The sequence below is a fragment of the Manacus candei genome, unplaced genomic scaffold (assembly GCF_025592945.1).
Source record: "Manacus candei isolate 608988 ecotype Guabito, Panama unplaced genomic scaffold, ASM2559294v1 h1tg000045l, whole genome shotgun sequence".
NCBI lineage: Eukaryota > Metazoa > Chordata > Aves > Passeriformes > Pipridae > Manacus > Manacus candei.
This window is the reverse complement of record NW_026138093.1, coordinates 440,718-458,619: the sequence shown is the minus strand read 5'-3', so window position 1 is coordinate 458,619 and position 17,902 is coordinate 440,718. Positions and strand designations below refer to the sequence as shown.

The window sequence follows — 17,902 nt, the reverse complement described above, 5'->3', positions numbered from 1 at the left end:
GATGCCTCCAGGAAGGGAAGTTGAACTTTCCTACAGCCAGAGAATTCTTCCTTCAAATCCTGGGAAGGTTTCTCCTGTAGTGAGAGCTCAGTCACCTCCCAGCCCAGGCTGCCTCTCATCTCTCTGCCTTCTCTCCTGTGCCCTGGGTGCTGCAGGCAGTGCCCTCAGCCCTGCTGGGCTGTGCAGAGGAGCTGCTCACCAGCAGAGCTGTCTCTTTGAAGCTCTTCTTGCTTGCCAGGAGCTCCCTGTGTGCCAGGAGCCTGGCCCAGCTCAGCAGCACAGCAACAGCCCCAGGCATTTCATGACCCTCAGGGGACGTTGAGGTTGTTTACATGAGACTCAATCCCTGAGAGTAAATTCTAACAACTTCTCAAAAAACACTAAAGTTTCTGGTAGTGCTAATGAGTCTCATTGAGGGACACAACTGAGAACGTGTCCCCATATTCCAGTTAGAGCAGAAATCTGCAGTGATGACAAGGATGGACAAGCAAGGGAAAGGTGGCTCTGATGTTGAATAAACTTTGACTTGCTTTCTTAATCCAAAGGGCCAAGCCCTGACCCCCAGCCCCTGGGAAAGGACATCCTGTCCCTGCCTCATTCCTCAGGGCTCTTCCTGGGGCACTGGGATGTGGGATGTGCAATGCCAAGGGCAGGACCATGGGGTGGCACCTGCCAGGCTGCTGAGCAGGGACAAGGAGGCCATGAGGCCCCAGGGTTGCAAGGGCCACTCCCCTCCTCCTGGCCTCAGGGGCACAGACAGCAGCCCTGGCCAAAGGCCTGCAGAAGGTGGCTCTGTCAGGGCCTTTCAGCTTCTCCCCATGCCTGTCTCCTCTCCAGCCCAGGCTGTCCTACGGTGTCCATGCCCTGCCCCTTTCCCTGCAGGCTGTCGTCATCCCCCCGGCTGCCCCACCTGGCTGGCACCTTCCTGCACTGACATCTCTGCGTCCTCCCTGGCTCTTCCTGCACACACAAAGCCTTGGGCTCATCAGACTCCTTCTTTGTGACATATTGCACCACAACACTGATCTTGGAGGGAAATTTCTGACTTCTTGTCACCAGTCTAGGCCACCCCAGTTGCCCTTGGTGGCACTAGTTCTTTCTCAGGCTGACCTCTCCAGCTTCAGAGTACAATGGAGTTCAGGTAAATGGACTTCAAGTAAAGCTTTGAACAGAGTTCTGGGTGCATTCCATTGACACTTCTTTTTCTTTTCCCCTTCCCAATTGTGACCTATCAGGTTGTGACCTCCAGGAAGCCAATTTGAGGGGCTCTGATGTGAAAGGAACCATCTTTGAAGAGATGCTGACCCCCCTGCACACGTCCCAGAGTGTCAGATAGGGAAGAGAAGATGTCAAAGAGGAAGGAATCCAAACATTTGTTGTGACTTTCTTCTCCTCCTCCTCTTCCTGAGTTAGAAGGAATGGTTATTAGACAACTTCCATTTGCAGTAGTGCCCAAGTAGACTCTTTCTGATCACTTTTGGGGAGGGAATTTTTGTTTCAGAGGTGGAGAGAGAGAGTTTCTGCCTTTGTGAAGAGAGTGAGGAAGTGGGCTGGTTTTGAAACCAGAAAGTGGGGCTGGTTTGGGGGGGAGGGTTCAAGACTTTCATTGTTTAGCATTGCCTGACTTTGGAATGCATTTTAATTTCTAAAGCACAATATATGCAATTCTGTTTGTTAAGTCTGTAGCTGCAATATGAATAGAAAATGTTATTGCTGTATAGTAGCAAACAAAGTTGAGGTTTCCAGGTAGACAAGTGTCTTTACAGTCAGTGTCTTCATTCCAGCAGGGTGTTAATGCCAGGAGTGGTCACACAGTGCCCACAGGATGTGTTCAGGTCTCTGCTGGGCTGGAAACAGTGGGGAACTGTCCTCAGAGGTCCTAAATTGCTGTGGAGTAGTTGGAGGGCAGGGTTAGAGCAGCTTTATCCCCTCAAATGTGCAGAGGAAGCTGATGCCCCTGCAGGGACCTGCCCAGAGCCCGGATTGAGTTCCCCCTGGAAGATCCCTGGGCAGAAATGGGATGTCTCAGTCAATGCTCTCCAAAGGAGTGTGAAATTGCACTCTCAATCCCAGCTGGGAAGAAAAATTCCCCTGCTTCCACATGTCCTGAGCACTCCAGACTGGAGTTCCTGTAGCTTTTTGATTCTTTTTGGGGAATTCAATGGACAGAGGAAAACACAGAAGTGTCCCCAAAGCAGAGAGAAGCTCTGGGGCCACAGCACCTGCCCTCCCCCCTTATCTCATCCCTTCAGCAGATGAAGAAATGGCCCTCAATGTTTTCCCTCAATGTACTGTGGAAATAGTCCCTGAAAGCATAATCATAATCCCATTTGCCAGCCAGATCCACTCTGGGCTGCCTAAAGTGTCTGTAAAAGCATCTTGCCTGGGGCCAAGTGCCCCTTCCACACTTGCTTTACCTGTGGAAAAAAGCAGGAAAAGCTGTTTTTTGTGTGGGTACCCTTCACATCTCAGTGTTTGTGATCTTGGGAATCCTCTTGGACCTGGAACAATGGCAGATTATCGGTTGTCATGAGATTTGTACCTGGAGATTGTTTTGATCTGTGTTTAAATCTTCCTTGAAAATACCATTGATAGAAAACAATGTAAAAAAAAAAGGAAAAAGAAAAAAAAAGACAAAAAGGCCATACGAAGAAAAAAAGGGAGGAAAAAGAGAAAAAGGAGAAAAAAGAGAAAAAAAAGACAGAAAAACAGGAAAAAATGGGACAAATAATAAAAAAGAAAGAAACAAGAAAAAAGAGAAAAAAGAAAACGAGAACGAAAAAAGAAAAAAGAGGAAAAAAGGAAGCAGAAAGAAAAAAGAAAAGGAAAAAGAAAGAGAAAACAGAAGGAAAAGAAAAGACAGAAAAACAATAAAACCAAAAAAGTATTATCCTCACTCCGCTCACGTGCAAATGGCCGCTCTGATCCGCCGCAAGGACTACAACTCCCGTGCTGCCCCGCGCGGCGCGCAGGAGTGACGGCAGACGTTAGGGGGCGTGGCCCCGCGCTGATTGGCTGCGGCGGTGTTCTCTAAAGGCGGTGCGCGCGCAGAGCGGCAATCGGTGATGGCGGCGGGTCCTGCCTCTGTCTGTGAGAGCTGGCGGGGGGTGCGGGAGAGCGGGGTCTGGGGATCCCCTCGGGGGCTGCGGGGAGCGCGGCTGGGGGGGAAAAGGCTGGAGGGCTCGGGAGGGTTTAGCGCGGAGGTTCAGGGGTTCCTGAGGGTCAGAGCGCAGGGCCTTGGAACCGTCTCGGGGGCCGCGGGGCCCGGAGGCCTCCCAAGAACCCGGATGTTCGATTCGATTGCCGATAAAGTCCCTCGGAAAAAACATTCAAAACCACCCAACGAAAAAAAGAACCCTAAAAAAAGGAAAAGTGAGAAAAAGGTGAAGAAAAACTGGAAGGGCCAGGATGATTTTATTGCTTTGCTTCAATTTTTCCTCCTCAGATTTTCTGCTCTCTCCCTTTACAGAAAGCTTTTCTGCTGTTCTGTGGTTTTGGGGTCCCTTGGGGGCTTTTAGGGGTCCCTGAGGAGGTTTTTGAGGGTCTCTGAGGGGATTTGGTTTCCTGAGGGGACTTAGGGAGGTGGTTGAAGGTCCTTGAAGGGGTTTGGGAATCCCTGAGGGAGTTTTGGAGACTCCGAGGGAATTGGGAGGTCATGGGAGGCTTTGGAAAAGTGACTTTGAAGGAGTTTTGTGGGTTTCTAGGAGGGTTTCAGAAGTCCCAGACGGTTTTGAGGGTCCCTGAGGGGGTTTTTGGGGTCCCTGAAAGGGCCTGGGGGGTCCCAAGTGGGTTTTGCAGGTCACTGAGAGGGTTTAGGGGGTCCTGGAGGGGGATGAGGTCTCTGAGGGGATTTGTGGGGTCTTTAAGGAGGTTTTGATGGGTCCAGAGGTGGATTTCTGAGGGGATTTCAGGGGTTTTGAGAGGATTTTATGGGGTCTCTGTGTCGGCAAACCAACCCCAGGGAAAGGGGATCCCAATTCCCCCCCCGAACCGCAGAGACCCCCAAAACTCAGCAGACAGAGCCCCCACAGGGAGGGGGGCTGGAGGGTCCCCTAAAGCCCAGCAGTGGGGTTCAGGGGATCTCCCAGCCTTCAGGGGAGGGGTCCTGTGGGTGCCCCCCAAAATGCAGGGGGGAGATGTACCACATCTGGGGATCCCAGTGCCCCCAGTATTGCCCATTGACCTCCCAGTGACCCTCAGTATGGCCCAGTAACCCCCTCAGTGACCAGCCAGTGTGTCCCAGTGACCTCCCACTGCCACCCAGTATGGCCCAGTGATCCCCCAGTATTGCCCAGTAACCTGTCTGTGTCTCCCCTTGTGTCCTGGTAATCCCCCAGTACCTCCCCAGTCCCTCCCAGTGCCCTCCCAGCATCCCTCAGTAACCTTCCAGTCCCTCCCAGTGCCCCCTGGTTCCCCAGTGTGTCCCAGTATCCCCCAGTAATCACCTAGTGCCCCCCAAATCCCCTCAGCTGTCCCCAGTGTGTCCCCAGATGCCCTTGACCTTTCTGTGAGCGTGGGGGGGCGGTTTTGGGGTCATAGTGTCCAATGGGGGGGCTCCTGGGGTGAGATGGAGGGTTGGGGACATCAGGGATGGGGTTTGGGGACAGTGGGGAGGGGTTTGTGGAGAGTGGAATTGGGGGTGTCAAGGAGGGAATAATGGCCATGGAGAGGCTCTGGGGATGCTGGAGACACCAGGGTTATCTTGGGGTGTCAAGAGGGGAATTAGGGACACCAAGAGGGTCTTGGGGACACCAAGGGGGATCTCAGGGTTCACCTGCTTGTGGTGCAGCCCCTCCTCTCCCACCCCAGGCTCTATTAACCCCTCCCAAATGTTCCCTAACCCCCATTTTCCTTTTAATCCCCTCCACACACAGATCCCTTTGACCCCCCCAATGCCTCCAAGACCCCCAAATCCCCACCCAAACTCCCCAGATCCCCCCAAATCTCCCACAGCCCCCCCTCAAATCCCTTCCAACACCCCCAGAGAAGGATCACCCACACCCTGGGACAGGAACACAGTGGGCTGTACTGGGGGCACTGGGCTGTACTGGGAGGGCACTGGGGGGGGTGTGCTCAGATGTCTCAGGACAAGGTGGCCCAGCTCCAGGAGAGATCCCGGGAGCAGTGAGGAGGTACTGGTCTGTGCTGGTCTGTGCTGGTCTGCACTGGTCTGTACTGGTTTGTACCCCCAATCCCCCCAGGCCCCTGAGTTGGTCCTGCTGCCCCTTGAGTATTTCCAGATCTTGCAGAACCAGGCATTTCATCAGCAAATGTGCAGGTGACACCAAGCTGGGGGTGTGTTGATGTGCTGGAAGGCAGGAGGGCTCTGGAGAACAAGTGGTGTGAGGAGAGGCTGAGGGAGCTGGGGGTGTTGAGGCTGGAGAAGAGGAGGCTCAGGGGAGACCTCCTGACTGTCTGCAAGTCCCTGCCAGGAGGTTGGAGCCAGGTGGGAGTGGGGCTGTTCTGCCAGGAAGCAGCAGTAGGACAAGAGGGCTGGGTCTGGAGCTGTGCCAGGGGAGGTTTAGGTTGGATATTGGGAAGCAATTTTTTGCTGAGAGAGTAATCAGGCCTTGGAATGGGCTGGGCAGGGAGGGGGTGGAGTCAGCGTCCCTGGAGGTGTTGAAGGTGAGAGTGGATGTGGCATCAGTGCCATGGTCTGGGAAGCACAACGGGGTTGGATCAGGGGTTGGACTTGATGATCTCGGAGGTCTTTTCCAACGTGGCTGATTCTGTGATTCTCTGATTGCCATTCCTGTGGCAGCACATGCTTGAGGCTCCATCCCCAGGGTGATAGAGATGTCTGTCCATATCTATCTCCAAGGTTAGTCTGTAAATGTGTGGTGTTAGAAAAGCAGGCTGAGTTGTGGGCTGGTTGTAGAAGGAGAAAGAAGCCCAGAGGCCAGTGCAAGCAGGCAGCCCTGAGCTTGCACCTGATGTCCCCTCCCTGCAGGTTCCTGTCCTTGAGCCCAGGCCCTGAGGTGAGGCTGAGAAGTGGCGCGGAGGTGAGCCCAGAGCTGTCCCTGAGGTGAGGCTGAGAATAAGTGCAAGGCAGAGGTGCTGCTGAGCAAGGAGAGCCCCGTGGTGGGGAAGACAAGAAGCCGTGAGAGCCCCGAGCAGGTGCTGTGTCCATCCCCTGTGTGCCAGGTGAGCTGGGGCTTTGCTGCAGAGCTGCGGGCGCTGATTTGAGCGTCTCCAAGTGCTGAGATGGTGGGCACCCAGGAACACAAACTGTGCCTGGCCACGGAGCCTGCAAGGAGGAGCAGAGACAGCAGTGGCAGTGTGGGGGTCCAGGTTGTGCCTGTGCCTTCCCCTGCAGGCCCTGGCTGTCCCTGCTGGGCCCCTGTCCATCCCCATCAGGTCCCTGCCCGTGCCCCCGGGCTGAGCTCCCCCCAGGAAGTGCCGTGGAGCTGAAGCTGCTGCCATCCCCCCCTGCAGCCGCTGCCCCAGCCAAGGGAGCAGCAAAGGCAGGGCCAGGAGCAGAGGCAGCAGCAGGGGAGCCCTGGGGGGCCGGGAAGCTCTTGTGTGGGTCAGGAAAGAGGCGCTGGGCACGAGGCCGGGGCTGTGCTGAGCAGGCCCAGCCCTCACATCCCCCCAGCCAACGCCGGCTGCCCGGGGGGCTTGGGAGGGACCCCCAGCCCGTGTGCCCCACACTGAGCTGGCAGAGAGAGAGCCAAGGGACAGGGCCACAGGCAGGGCCACGGGGGAGGGACAGGCAGGGCCATTGCAGGGCCACGGTGAGGGCACAGCCTGTGGCAGCAGAGCTGGCCGGGGGCAGCCGGGGGTGTTGGGACCAGCCAGTGCTGGGGCCGAGCAGAGCACGAGGCCTCTTGCAGACCCCTGGAGCAGCCTTCCACGTGTCAGCCCTATTCTCAGGGCACACACATTTCTTTGGGCCAAAGAACCTTAAAGCAGTTGGCACTGACTATACTTTACCACCATCTGTTCTCCAGCTGCTCTGCTGGTTCAGAGCAGCACAGTAAGACAGTGGGGATCCCTGGTATCCTTGGAAAGGCAAAGTCCAGAAATGGGGGAGGGGGGCAGAGAAGGGGAAGCCTGGACCCCTGGGATCCCTGGGACAACAGAGTGGGGAACCTGGAGAGGGGGAGTGTCTGGGAACGTGGCACCCTGAAGGTGAGAGTCAGAGGAGAACGGACCCTTGGGACCCCCAACAGTCCCAGCATCCCAAAGTGGGACCCCCAGCATCCCAGACAGGGGAGACCCTCTGAACCACAGAGGGGCCAGACCACAATGGGGGAAGGCTTGGGAGCACTTTTTTAGGCAGGATTTTCATATTCTTGAGTATTTTTTTCCTGAATCTCAACTTTTTGCAGTCGGGGGGGGGGGGGGGGCTTCATCTTGCTATTTCTGAGAGGTTGTTTGCCTGAATCCTGGTGGTTTGGCTTTTTCTGAGCTGAATCTTGGTGTTTGGGAGATTTTTTTGGAGATGGGATGCCCAGTGAGTTCTAGAGATGCACTTGGGCAGGAGGAACCCCCAAGCCAACGTGCTCAGCCCTTGTTTTCCCCCCATCAGGATTTGTCCTTCCCAAAGCTTGGGCGGATGGAGGAGGAGGCTGCGAGGAAGAGGAAGATGCCTTGGGCCCCCCAGGCAGGTGAGGAGGAAGTCAGTGTCCCTTTGGGCGGGTGTTGTGCTGGCTCTGTCAGCCCAGCATGGCCCCGGCTGCAGGACAACCCCGCTGGCGCCGCCGTCCTGCCGGGGCCGGAGTTGGGGGGATGTCCTTGGCCTTCCCTGTGGGCCGGAGGCAAATCCCCTGCCTGTCCTTCTTGCTTCCTGCCCCAGGCCCCGAGCTGAGGAGGGAGAGCCCGGAGGACAAATCCCCCCGTGAGACCCTGGTGGGAGAGGCCGTTTTGAAGGGCTCCCCGGCGCAGGAAGGCAGCGGGGAGGAAAAGGGCCGGAGATCCCCCCGCAGGAGGGGCTCCAAAGCCAGCCCAGGGTGCTCTGAGGAGGAAAGAGCCAGCCTGTGCCGGGAAGGCGGCCGGAGCTTGAGGGGGAGCTCTGTGCTGGTGGTCCCTGAGCAGCCTCCCAGCAGGGAGAAGCCCTTTAGATGCTTGGAATGTGGGAAGAGCTTCAGGAAGAGCGCCCACCTGATCCGGCACCAGCACATCCACACTGGGGAACGGCCCTACACGTGTGGGGAATGTGGGAAGAGCTTCAGGGACAGCTCCAGCCTCCTCAGCCACCAGCGCATCCACACTGGGGAACAACCATACAGGTGTGGGGAATGTGGGAAGAGCTTCAGGAAGAGCTTCCACCTGATCCGGCACAAGCACATCCACACTGGGGAACGTCCCCACACGTGTGGGGAATGTGGGAAGAGCTTCAGTGAAAGGTCCAACCTCCTCACCCACCAGCGCATCCACACTGGGGAGCAGCCCTACAAGTGTTCAGAATGTGGGAAGAGCTTCAGTGACAACTCCAGCCTCCGCAAACACCAGCACATCCACACAGGGGAACGGCCCTACACATGTGGGGAATGTGGGAAAACCTTCAACCAGAGCTCCCACCTCCACACCCACCAGCGCATCCACACTGGGGAACGGTCCTACAAGTGCCTGGAATGTGGGAAGAGGTTTCAGACCAGCGGGCATCTCCTCCTGCACCAGCGGACGCACACGGATGAGAGGCCCTTCCGCTGCACCGACTGCGGGAAGGGCTTCAACCGGAACTCCACCCTCATCAGCCATCGGCGCATCCACACAGGAGAGAGGCCCTACAAGTGTGGGGAATGTGGGAAGAGCTTCGCCCACAGCTCTACCCTAATCAGTCACCAACGCCTCCACACCGGGGAGAGGCCCTACAAATGCTTGGAATGTGGGAAGAGCTTCACTCAGAGCTCTACCTTGACCACACACCAACGGACCCACCAGTAAGGGAAGCCCTGTGAGTGCCCCGACTGCGGGAAGAGCTTCGGCCGTAGGACTGACACGCAGAAAAGGTTTCAAAAGGTCTTTGGGATTGAGTATCTGCACTCCAACATCAATTTATTCTTTTGAATATGTGTAAGTTTAACCTCAGTTTAGTCTGAAAGCCAAATTCACCACTACCCCATTCCCTGATAACTGTGGGCTGATTCTGACAAGTGAGGCAGAAATTACCCACTGCCCAGCAAAAACCAGTGGGGCCAGCCAGTGGTCTCTGCCCTGGCAGCCCAGTTTCCCCAGTCTCATCTCAAAATGACCAGTTACACTGAAGCAAAGAGCACTGGAACCAGTGCAACAAGCCCCAGGTTGACTTTCACACCTGCCCACGTGTCCTGTTTTCTGCTGCTCTACAAACCTTCCTTGTTTAAAATACAATGGAAAAATGAACAGTTTTTGGGGTTGTTTTGGTTTTGGGCTCGGGTGTTTTTTTTCCCCCCACTATTCTCATTAACCTCATTTCAAATCTATTTCGGTGTTTGAAGATGAATTAAAATTTTGAATGATTTTTAATGCCAATTTTAACGGGGGTACTTTTGAATTAGATGATCAATGGAGCATAGAGGCGTGAGAACGGAATCATATTAGGATGTGAAACCAGCCAGAGTATGGTACAATGGAACTTCATGGCACAAGCTAATTGTAAGGTCCATTGTGCTTATTAGCAAGTCAGCCTGATATCCCCTATTATCAGAGCTGAGTTCTTCCTTGGTTTTGCTACATATTGCAAGATAGATACATCTACCCTTGAAACACAGTGGGAGAGGTCATCCATAGGGGTGAGAAAGATGATGATGGGAGGAAGATTCTGTGGGCAGGGGTCGCTGGCCCCTTGCCCTACAGCAGGGCATGCACAGACTGTTGCTATCAGGTGATGAACAGGCGGGGTTTGGCTGCCACTCAGGCATCACCTTATACTGGGTACTGGCCCTACGTGGTGCAATGTAGAGCTGATAAAATGGGGTGTCAGGACTGCTGGGGTGAGCGATCCTCATCCTGCCATGGAGACTGTGTTGCTCCGTGGGGACGCCCGCTAAGCGCGGGCACCGACCAGCTGCTGCAGATCCTGGCAGCCCTGGCCTGTCTGTGTGGGTAAGCACAGTTTATTGACAGGAAGCAACTGAGAGAACAAACTTTTTAATATCCTTTTAGTGTTCCTTTAATTCCCCTTTTATGTTTATACTATTTTTCCTTTAGTTTCCCTTTTTACTAACCAATATCGTGTTATCCATAATATTGTGTTATGATCCTTTTTTGGTATCCCTTTTCACTAGTTAATACTGTATTAAAGGCTGTTCGTAGTATTTGTTTTAATGCCACCCGATAAGATAGTTACTTTGTATCCTTTTTTTTTTTAGTTTTTAATTCCTCTTGCTAAGTTTATTATTATTATTCTCACTGTAATAAAAGATATTTTGTGTGTTTGAGTATTTCTAGCACTTGGCTTTATTCTGGACATGTATCCAAACGAACTGCTACATAAGGTTGGAATGTGCCATATCACTCAACAAACAACCCCACAGTATCCTAACAAACCCTAATGGGATGCAGGATCCAGCTCAGTGTAACTGCATGACCCTCATAGACCTTTTGCACAGGAGAGCAACAACTCACATGCCTCACATGCACTCCCCAGCCCACCCCAAATGTACAGGGGTGGCTTCACTGTACCCACAGCATTCTCTTGATCTGGTTCCACGGAGATGAGAGTGTGATCTCTGAACTGCAGTCTGATTTTGCTGTCTATTTCTGGCAATTTCCCTCCTAAGAAAAATAAATCCTCCTTCGAAAGGAAGAAAACCAGACAAACGGTTAAACTGAGCCCCCTGTGCTCTCCCCACTCTCTCAAGGCTGGACTGTTTGTTAAGCTATGTTTCAACAGCCACATGTCCTCCAACTTGTTGTGGAGGGGGCAAGGAGAAAGAGATTTTTTAATTCTCTCCCCTTTCCTGTCTGCAAATAACTATAATAAATAGCAAGCTAGAGCCCAGGGAAAACTGCTACCAGTTAAATGCTCTCGGGATACAGTTTATCACAGCTGCCAGTTCCAGTCTAGGATAATCTTTATTCCACTCTAAGGGAGTGTCATCTCTCCCACTAGACACAGGGAGCAAACACACACGTGGGGCCGCACTGCACATGAAGCTGATGCTGGACTGTGATCTGGCAGAGTTCAGGCACACGGTGTGACTCTTGGGGTCGGTGCTGTGCCGGGCAAAGGCTTGGACTCGACGCTCCTCGTGGGTCCCTTCCACCTCAGCCTGTTCTGTGACGGTGCGATGAGTTCCCTCTCTTCCAACACTGTTGTTCTTTTCAGGGCTCCTCGCTGCCCGGGCCCGGAGCCCGCCTCCCGCGCGCCTGCTTCCCTGCCCGTTTTGGCGGCCGCAGCCGGGCGCTGAGTGCCCGCTCCCCGGGCGGGCCCGGCCGCTGCTCCAGGAGTGGGGGGGCAGCGCCGGCGCCTCGAGGATTCCCGGGATTCCCTGGCCGGTTTCCAGGCAACGCTCCCCGCGCGCTCCTCGCTCCAGGGCCGAACGTGCGCAGCCAATGGGAGGCGGCGGAGTGGGCGGGGCGAGGCGGGGCTTGGGCGGGGCGGGGGCGGGGCCGAGAGGGGCGGTTGGTGGGGTTTGGGTGGGAGCGGGCGGGGCGGGGCCGGGAGCGGGAACGCTGCCGCTGAGCGGCCCCCGGGCAGAGACCCCGGGCAGCGGCCCCAAGACCCCCGGCGAGTGGTCCCCGGTGCGCGGCCCCGGGGGAGGGACCCCCCGTGCGCGGCCCCCGGTGAGCGACCCCCGGTGAGCGACCCCCAGTAAGTGACACCCGGTGAGCGACTCGCGGGGAAGAAGCCCCGGTAAGTGACCCCTGCGGAGGGACCCCCGGTGAATGACCCGCGGTGAACAACCCCTTGCAAGTGACCCCCGGGGAGGGAGCCCCGGTAAGTCACCCCCGAGGAGGGACCCCCGGGCAGTGAGCCCCGGGGACAGTCCCCCGGTGCGCGGCCCCCGGGGGTGTCGGGCCGGGGCTGGGCGCGTTCCTTCCCCGTGCAGAGCCGAGCGGGGCCGTGGCGGGAGCGGGGCCGGAGCGGAGCCGGCCGGGGGGGCAGAGGGGAGCCCTGAGCCGCCTTCTGCCGAGGGGGCTGCTGGAAAGGAGCCTGCGCTGGGAGGAGCGGGGGACGTGGCCCGAGGCTGAGGCAGGGGAGCTTCAGGTCAACTCCTGGACAAAGGTTTCTCGCTGTGTTTTTCGGGGGGCTCGGGCACTGCAATGGGTTGCCCAGGCGGAGCCAGCACCCCGGCAGGTGTTTCAGGGGCGCCTGCATCTGGCCATGGCTGACACGCTTTAGTGGTTTGGGGGTTGCTGGGGCAGTGCTGGGCTGACAGATGGACTTGATGGAATCATGGAACGTGCTGAGTTGGGTGGGTCCCACCGGCACCGTGGAGTCCAGCTCCTGAGTTTTAGGCACCACTAAAGGAACTGAATCAGGATCGAGCTGTTTGGCTCCAAAAACTCTTCTGCCCCTAGTCTACACTGCCAAGTGAAATAAAACAGAGCGTGCAAAGCAGAGGCCTGTGTTCCCCCTAAAGGGAAGGCAGGCAGTTACAAACCGGGAGAATAAAGCAAAGCTCAGAGCTTACATTCATGGTCCCCACAGTTGTATGACACATCAAACCAGTCTGCTGTTACCCATGTAGAACTGTCATCAGGAACCCCAAACTTTCTTGTGTGTATTTGTATAGATATGTATATATACACATACCTATGTATAGATATCTATTTGTGTGTATCCCTATAAGTTTCTGTATCTTTGGATGTGATATTGGCATGCTATTGTTGTGTGGCAACAAGTGGACTTAAAAGGTTACAAGACTTTAGGAGATCACCTTTCTGCTTGTGGGTTCTGTTTTTTAAAGAAGGTTACAAGAAAAGAACTCTTTAGCCAAATATCAGTTAAGGGCTCCTTGCTGCCCGGGGCCCGGAGCCCGCCTCCCGCGCGCCTGCTTCCCTGCCCGTTTTGGCGGCCGCAGCCGGGCGCTGAGTGCCCGCTCCCCGGGCGGGCCCGGCCGCTGCTCCAGGAGTGGGGGGGCAGCGCCGGCGCCTCGAGGATTCCCGGGATTCCCTGGCCGGTTTCCAGGCAACGCTCCCCGCGCGCTCCTCGCTCCAGGGCCGAACGTGCGCAGCCAATGGGAGGCGGCGGAGTGGGCGGGGCGAGGCGGGGCTTGGGCGGGGCGGGGGCGGGGCCGAGAGGGGCGGTTGGTGGGGTTTGGGTGGGAGCGGGCGGGGCGGGGCCGGGAGCGGGAGCGCTGCCGCTGAGCGGCCCCCGGGCAGAGACCCCGGGCAGCGGCCCCAAGACCCCCGGCGAGTGGTCCCCGGGCGAGAGAGCCCCGGCGAGTGGTCCCCGGTGCGCGGCCCCGGGGGAGGGACCCCCCGTGCGCGGCCCCCGGCGAGTGGCCGCTGGTGAGCGACCCCCGGTGAGCGACGCCCAGTAAGTGACACCCGGTGAGCGACCCGCGGAGGAGAAGCCCCGGTAAGTGACCCCTGCGGAGGGACCCCCGGTGAGCGGCTCCGAGGGAGAGACCCCTGGCAAGTGACCCCCGGGAAGTGACCCCCGGTGCGCGGCCCCCGGGGGTGTCGGGCCGGGGCTGGGCGCGTTCCTTCCCCGTGCAGAGCCGAGCGGGGCCGTGGCGGGAGCGGGGCCGGAGCGGAGCCGGCCGGGGGGGCAGAGGGGAGCCCTGAGCCGCCTTCTGCCGAGGGGGCTGCTGGAAAGGAGCCTGCGCTGGGAGGAGCGGGGGACGTGGCCCGAGGCTGAGGCAGGGGAGCTTCAGGTCAACTCCTGGACAAAGGTTTCTCGCTGTGTTTTTCGGGGGGGCTCGGGCACTGCAATGGGTTGCCCAGGCGGAGCCAGCACCCCGGCAGGTGTTTCAGAGGCACCTGCATCTGGCCATGGCTGACACGCTTTAGTGGTTTGGGGGTTGCTGGGGCAGTGCTGGGCTGACAGATGGACTTGATGGAATCATGGAACGTGCTGAGTTGGGAGGGTCCCACCGGCACCGTGGAGTCCAGCTCCTGAGTTTTAGGCACCACTAAAGGAACTGAATCTGGATCGAGCTGTTTGGCTCCAAAAACTCTTCTGCCCCTAGTCTGCACTGCCAAGTGAAACAAAACAGACCGTGCAAAATAGAGACCTGTGTTCCCCCCAGAGGGAAGGCAGGCAGTTACAAACCAGGTCAGTAAATCAAAGCTCAGAACATACATTCATGGTCCCCACAGTTGTGTGACACATCAAACCAGTCCTCTGTTCATTACCCGTGTAGAACTCTCATCAGGAACCCCAGACTTTCTTGTGTGTATTTGTATAGATATGTATAGATATGTATAGGTAGATAGATATACATACATAGATATGTATAGGTATCTATTTGTGTGTATCTCTGTAAGATTCTGTATCTTTGGATGTGATATTGGCATGCTATTGTTGTGTGGCAATAAGTGGACTTAAAAGGTTGCAACACTTTAGGAGATCGCCTTTCTGCTTGTGGGTTCTGTTTTTTAAAGAAGGTAACAAGAAAAGAACTCTTTAGCCAAATATAAGTTAAGGGCTCCTCGCTGCCCGGGTCCCGAAGCCCGCCTCCCGCGCGCCTGCTTCCCTGCCCGTTTTGGCGGCCGCAGCCGGGCGCTGAGTGCCCGCTCCCCGGGCGGGCCCGGCCGCTGCTCCAGGAGTGGGGGGGCAGCGCCGGCGCCTCGAGGATTCCCGGGATTCCCTGGCCGGTTTCCAGGCAACGCTCCCCGCGCGCTCCTCGCTCCAGGGCCGAACGTGCGCAGCCAATAGGAGGCGGCGGAGTGGGCGGGGCGAGGCGGGGCTTGGGCGGGGCGGGGGCGGGGCCGAGAGGGGCGGTTGGTGGGGTTTGGGTGGGAGCGGGCGGGGCGGGGCCGGGAGCGGGAGCGCTGCCGCTGAGCGGCCCCCGGGCAGAGACCCCGGGCAGCGGCCCCGAGACCCCCGGCGAGTGGCCCCCGGTGCGCGGCCCCGGGGGAGGGACCCCCCGTGCGCGGCCCCCGGTGAGCGACCCCCGGTGAGCGACCCCCGGTGAGCGACCCCCAGTAAGTGACCCCCGGTGAGCGACTCGCGGGGAAGAAGCCCCGGTAAGTGACCCCTGGGGAGGGACCCCCGGTGAATGACCCGCGGTGAACAACCCCTGGCAAGTGACCCCCGGGGAGGGAGCCCCGGTGCGCGGCCCCCGGGGGTGTCGGGCCGGGGCTGGGCGCGTTCCTTCCCCGTGCAGAGCCGAGCGGGGCCGTGGCGGGAGCGGGGCCGGAGCGGAGCCGGCCGGGGGGGCAGAGGGGAGCCCTGAGCCGCCTTCTGCCGAGGGGGCTGCTGGAAAGGAGCCTGCGCTGGGAGGAGCGGGGGACGTGGCCCGAGGCTGAGGCAGGGGAGCTTCAGGTCAGCTCCTGGACAAAGGTTTCTCGCTGTGTTTTTCGGGGGGGGCTCGGGCACTGCAATGGGTTGCCCAGGCGGAGCCAGCACCCCGGCAGGTGTTTCAGAGGCGCCTGCATCTGGCCATGGCTGACACGCTTTAGTGGTTTGGGGGTTGCTGGGGCAGTGCTGGGCTGACAGTTGGACTTGATGGAATCATGGAACGTGCTGAGTTGGGAGGGTCCCACCGGCACCGTGAAGTCCAGCTCCTGAGTTTTAGGCACCACTAAAGGAACTGAATCTGGATCGAGCTGTTTGGCTCCAAAAACTCTTCTGCCCCTAGTCTACACTGCCAAGTAAAACAAAACAGACCGTGCAAAATAGAGGCCTGTGTTCCCCCCAAAGGGAAGGCAGGCAGTTACAAACCAGGACAGTAAATCAAAGCTCAGAACATACATTCTCGGTCCCCACAGTTGTATGACACATCAAACCAGTCCTCTGTTCATTACCCGTGTAGAACTCTCATCAGGACCCCCAAACTTTCTTGTGTGTATTTTTATAGATATGTATAGATATGTATAGGTAGATAGATATACATACATAGATATGTATAGGTCTATATTTGTGTGTATCTCTGTAAGATTCTGTATCTTTGGATGTGATATTGGCATGCTATTGTTGTGTGGCAACAAGTGGACTTAAAAGGTTGCAACACTTTAGGAGATCACCTTTCTGCTTATGGGTCCTATTTTTTAGAGAAGGTAACAAGAACAGAACTCTTTAGCCAAATATAACTTAAGACATTAATCAGAGCAAATGTATTGATTTTTATTTCCAATTGTACAACAAGTCATTCACCTATTTGCATACTCCAAAGCTGGGTTGGAAACTTCTCCCTCAGAAATAAGAAAAACTGTTTTCCAAGGCTGTTACTGACAGCCATGGCAGAGTTTCCAATAACAACTCCCCATTCTTGAAATGCAAAACCTGAAAAATGAAACAAGCGTTAACCTGGAATTCTTGTTGCCAGCACTGATCTGGACAGAAGTTATTAGAGAGTGGAGCAAAGCTAGCACCACAAACAACCTTGGGCTCTGCATTCGTTAGTCATGGCAACAAAGTTTTGCTTTTCAACCCATCTGCTAAGGAAACCTTGCCAGAACTGTGAGCTTAGAACAATACTTTTCTTAAGAAGTTAGGAGGCCTTAATCCAGTGTACACAGATGAGACCCTGAAATAGGAGAGAGGCCAGTTGCTGATGATCAGTGCAGATGAGGAATCAACTCTGCTGAGTAGACTTCAAGCTTTGTGATTTTTACAAGTGGACTATTTCAAATCTGTTGTAGAAGAAACAGTATTTTCTGTTTTATCAACTTTCCACTTTCAGAATACTGGAGTTTATCCCTAAAATTCAGCCTGTAGTTTCAAAAGATAAAAATCCTTCGAGGAAACCTTTCAGCCTCAGTAGCCAATTGCAATGTGCCCAGGGAAGTTCAGCAACAGCACCATTCATTAAATGAACTGTTCTGGACCAGCCATCCCAGAGAGATTGAGCTCCAGTGCCAAACCCCATAGAGTGCCAAGTGCCATAAGAGCTGATTTTTGGCTTTGCTGAGATTCTCTCTGGTTTCATTGGGTGTAGCTGGCACATCTGGAGCAAAGGGTGTGGGCAAAAGTACATCCTTAGAAAGGTCCAGTACAAATAATGTCACAAGATTAGCAATTTCTCTAACTGAAGAAGGCAATTAGATACAGGAATGTATTTTTCTACCTCCTCTTTCCACACTGCTGCTGTGTTCCTTCATCATGCCCTGTGAGCAATCCCATTGGTCTGTGATTGATGCGATAAAGGACTTGAAAACAGGGAACAAACACCTCAGAGACAAAAGGTGCCACCACAGGAATCTCTTCCTGCCCAAGAAGTGCCCAGGCTGCCCCAACAACTGCACCTAAAGCCAAAGAATCCAGACTTTCTTTCCTGGGGGAAAGGGCTGCTATTTCCCTTTTTTTTCAGCCCTATGCTGCAATGGCCAAATTGACTCTCAAACTTGAATCCAAATGAAGATTCCTGCCAGACAAAATGTGCAACCACAGAAAGCTCTTTGCTGCCCAAGAGGTGGACAGTCTTTCCAACGCAGTGCACCTCAAAGCCAAAGGATCCAGAATTTTTTCCAGGGTGGAAAGAGCTGCTGTTCCCTTTTTTCAGCCCTGCTGCAATGGCTTGTCCCACCTCCTGAAAAATTTACTCCAAATGAAGATTTCTGCCAAACAAAAGGTGCCACCACAGAAAACTCTTCCGGCCCAAGAAGTGCCCAGGCTGCCCCACCAACTGCACCTCAAAGCCAAAGGATCCAGCCTTTTTTTCCTGGTGGAAAGAGCTGCTGTTCCCTTTTTTCTGCCCTGCTCTGCAATGGCCGGTCCCACCTCCTGAAAAATTTACTCCAAATGAAGATTCCTGCCAGACAAAAGGTGCTACCACAGAAAACTCTTTCTGCCCAAGAAGTGCCCAGGCTGCCCCAAGAACTGCATCAGAAGCCAAAGGATCCAGACTTTTTTTCCTGGTGG

The 17,902-nt window shown here is 55.7% G+C and overlaps 1 protein-coding gene and 1 pseudogene across 1 annotated transcript in view; one reads left to right on the top strand and one right to left on the bottom strand.

Annotated features, from left to right (window-relative positions):
• LOC127474839 (zinc finger protein OZF-like) overlaps positions 1-10,301 on the top strand; it is a 212,354-nt gene extending 202,053 nt beyond the window's left edge. The window contains exon 6 of the mRNA XM_051796146.1: positions 8,046-10,301. Coding sequence (XP_051652106.1) covers positions 8,046-8,889 — 844 coding nt within the window. The 3' untranslated portion in view covers positions 8,890-10,301. The remainder of the gene's footprint in view (positions 1-8,045) is intronic.
• Positions 1-17,902, bottom strand: part of LOC127474808 (uncharacterized) — a 1,366,245-nt pseudogene that overhangs the window by 1,007,535 nt on the left and 340,808 nt on the right.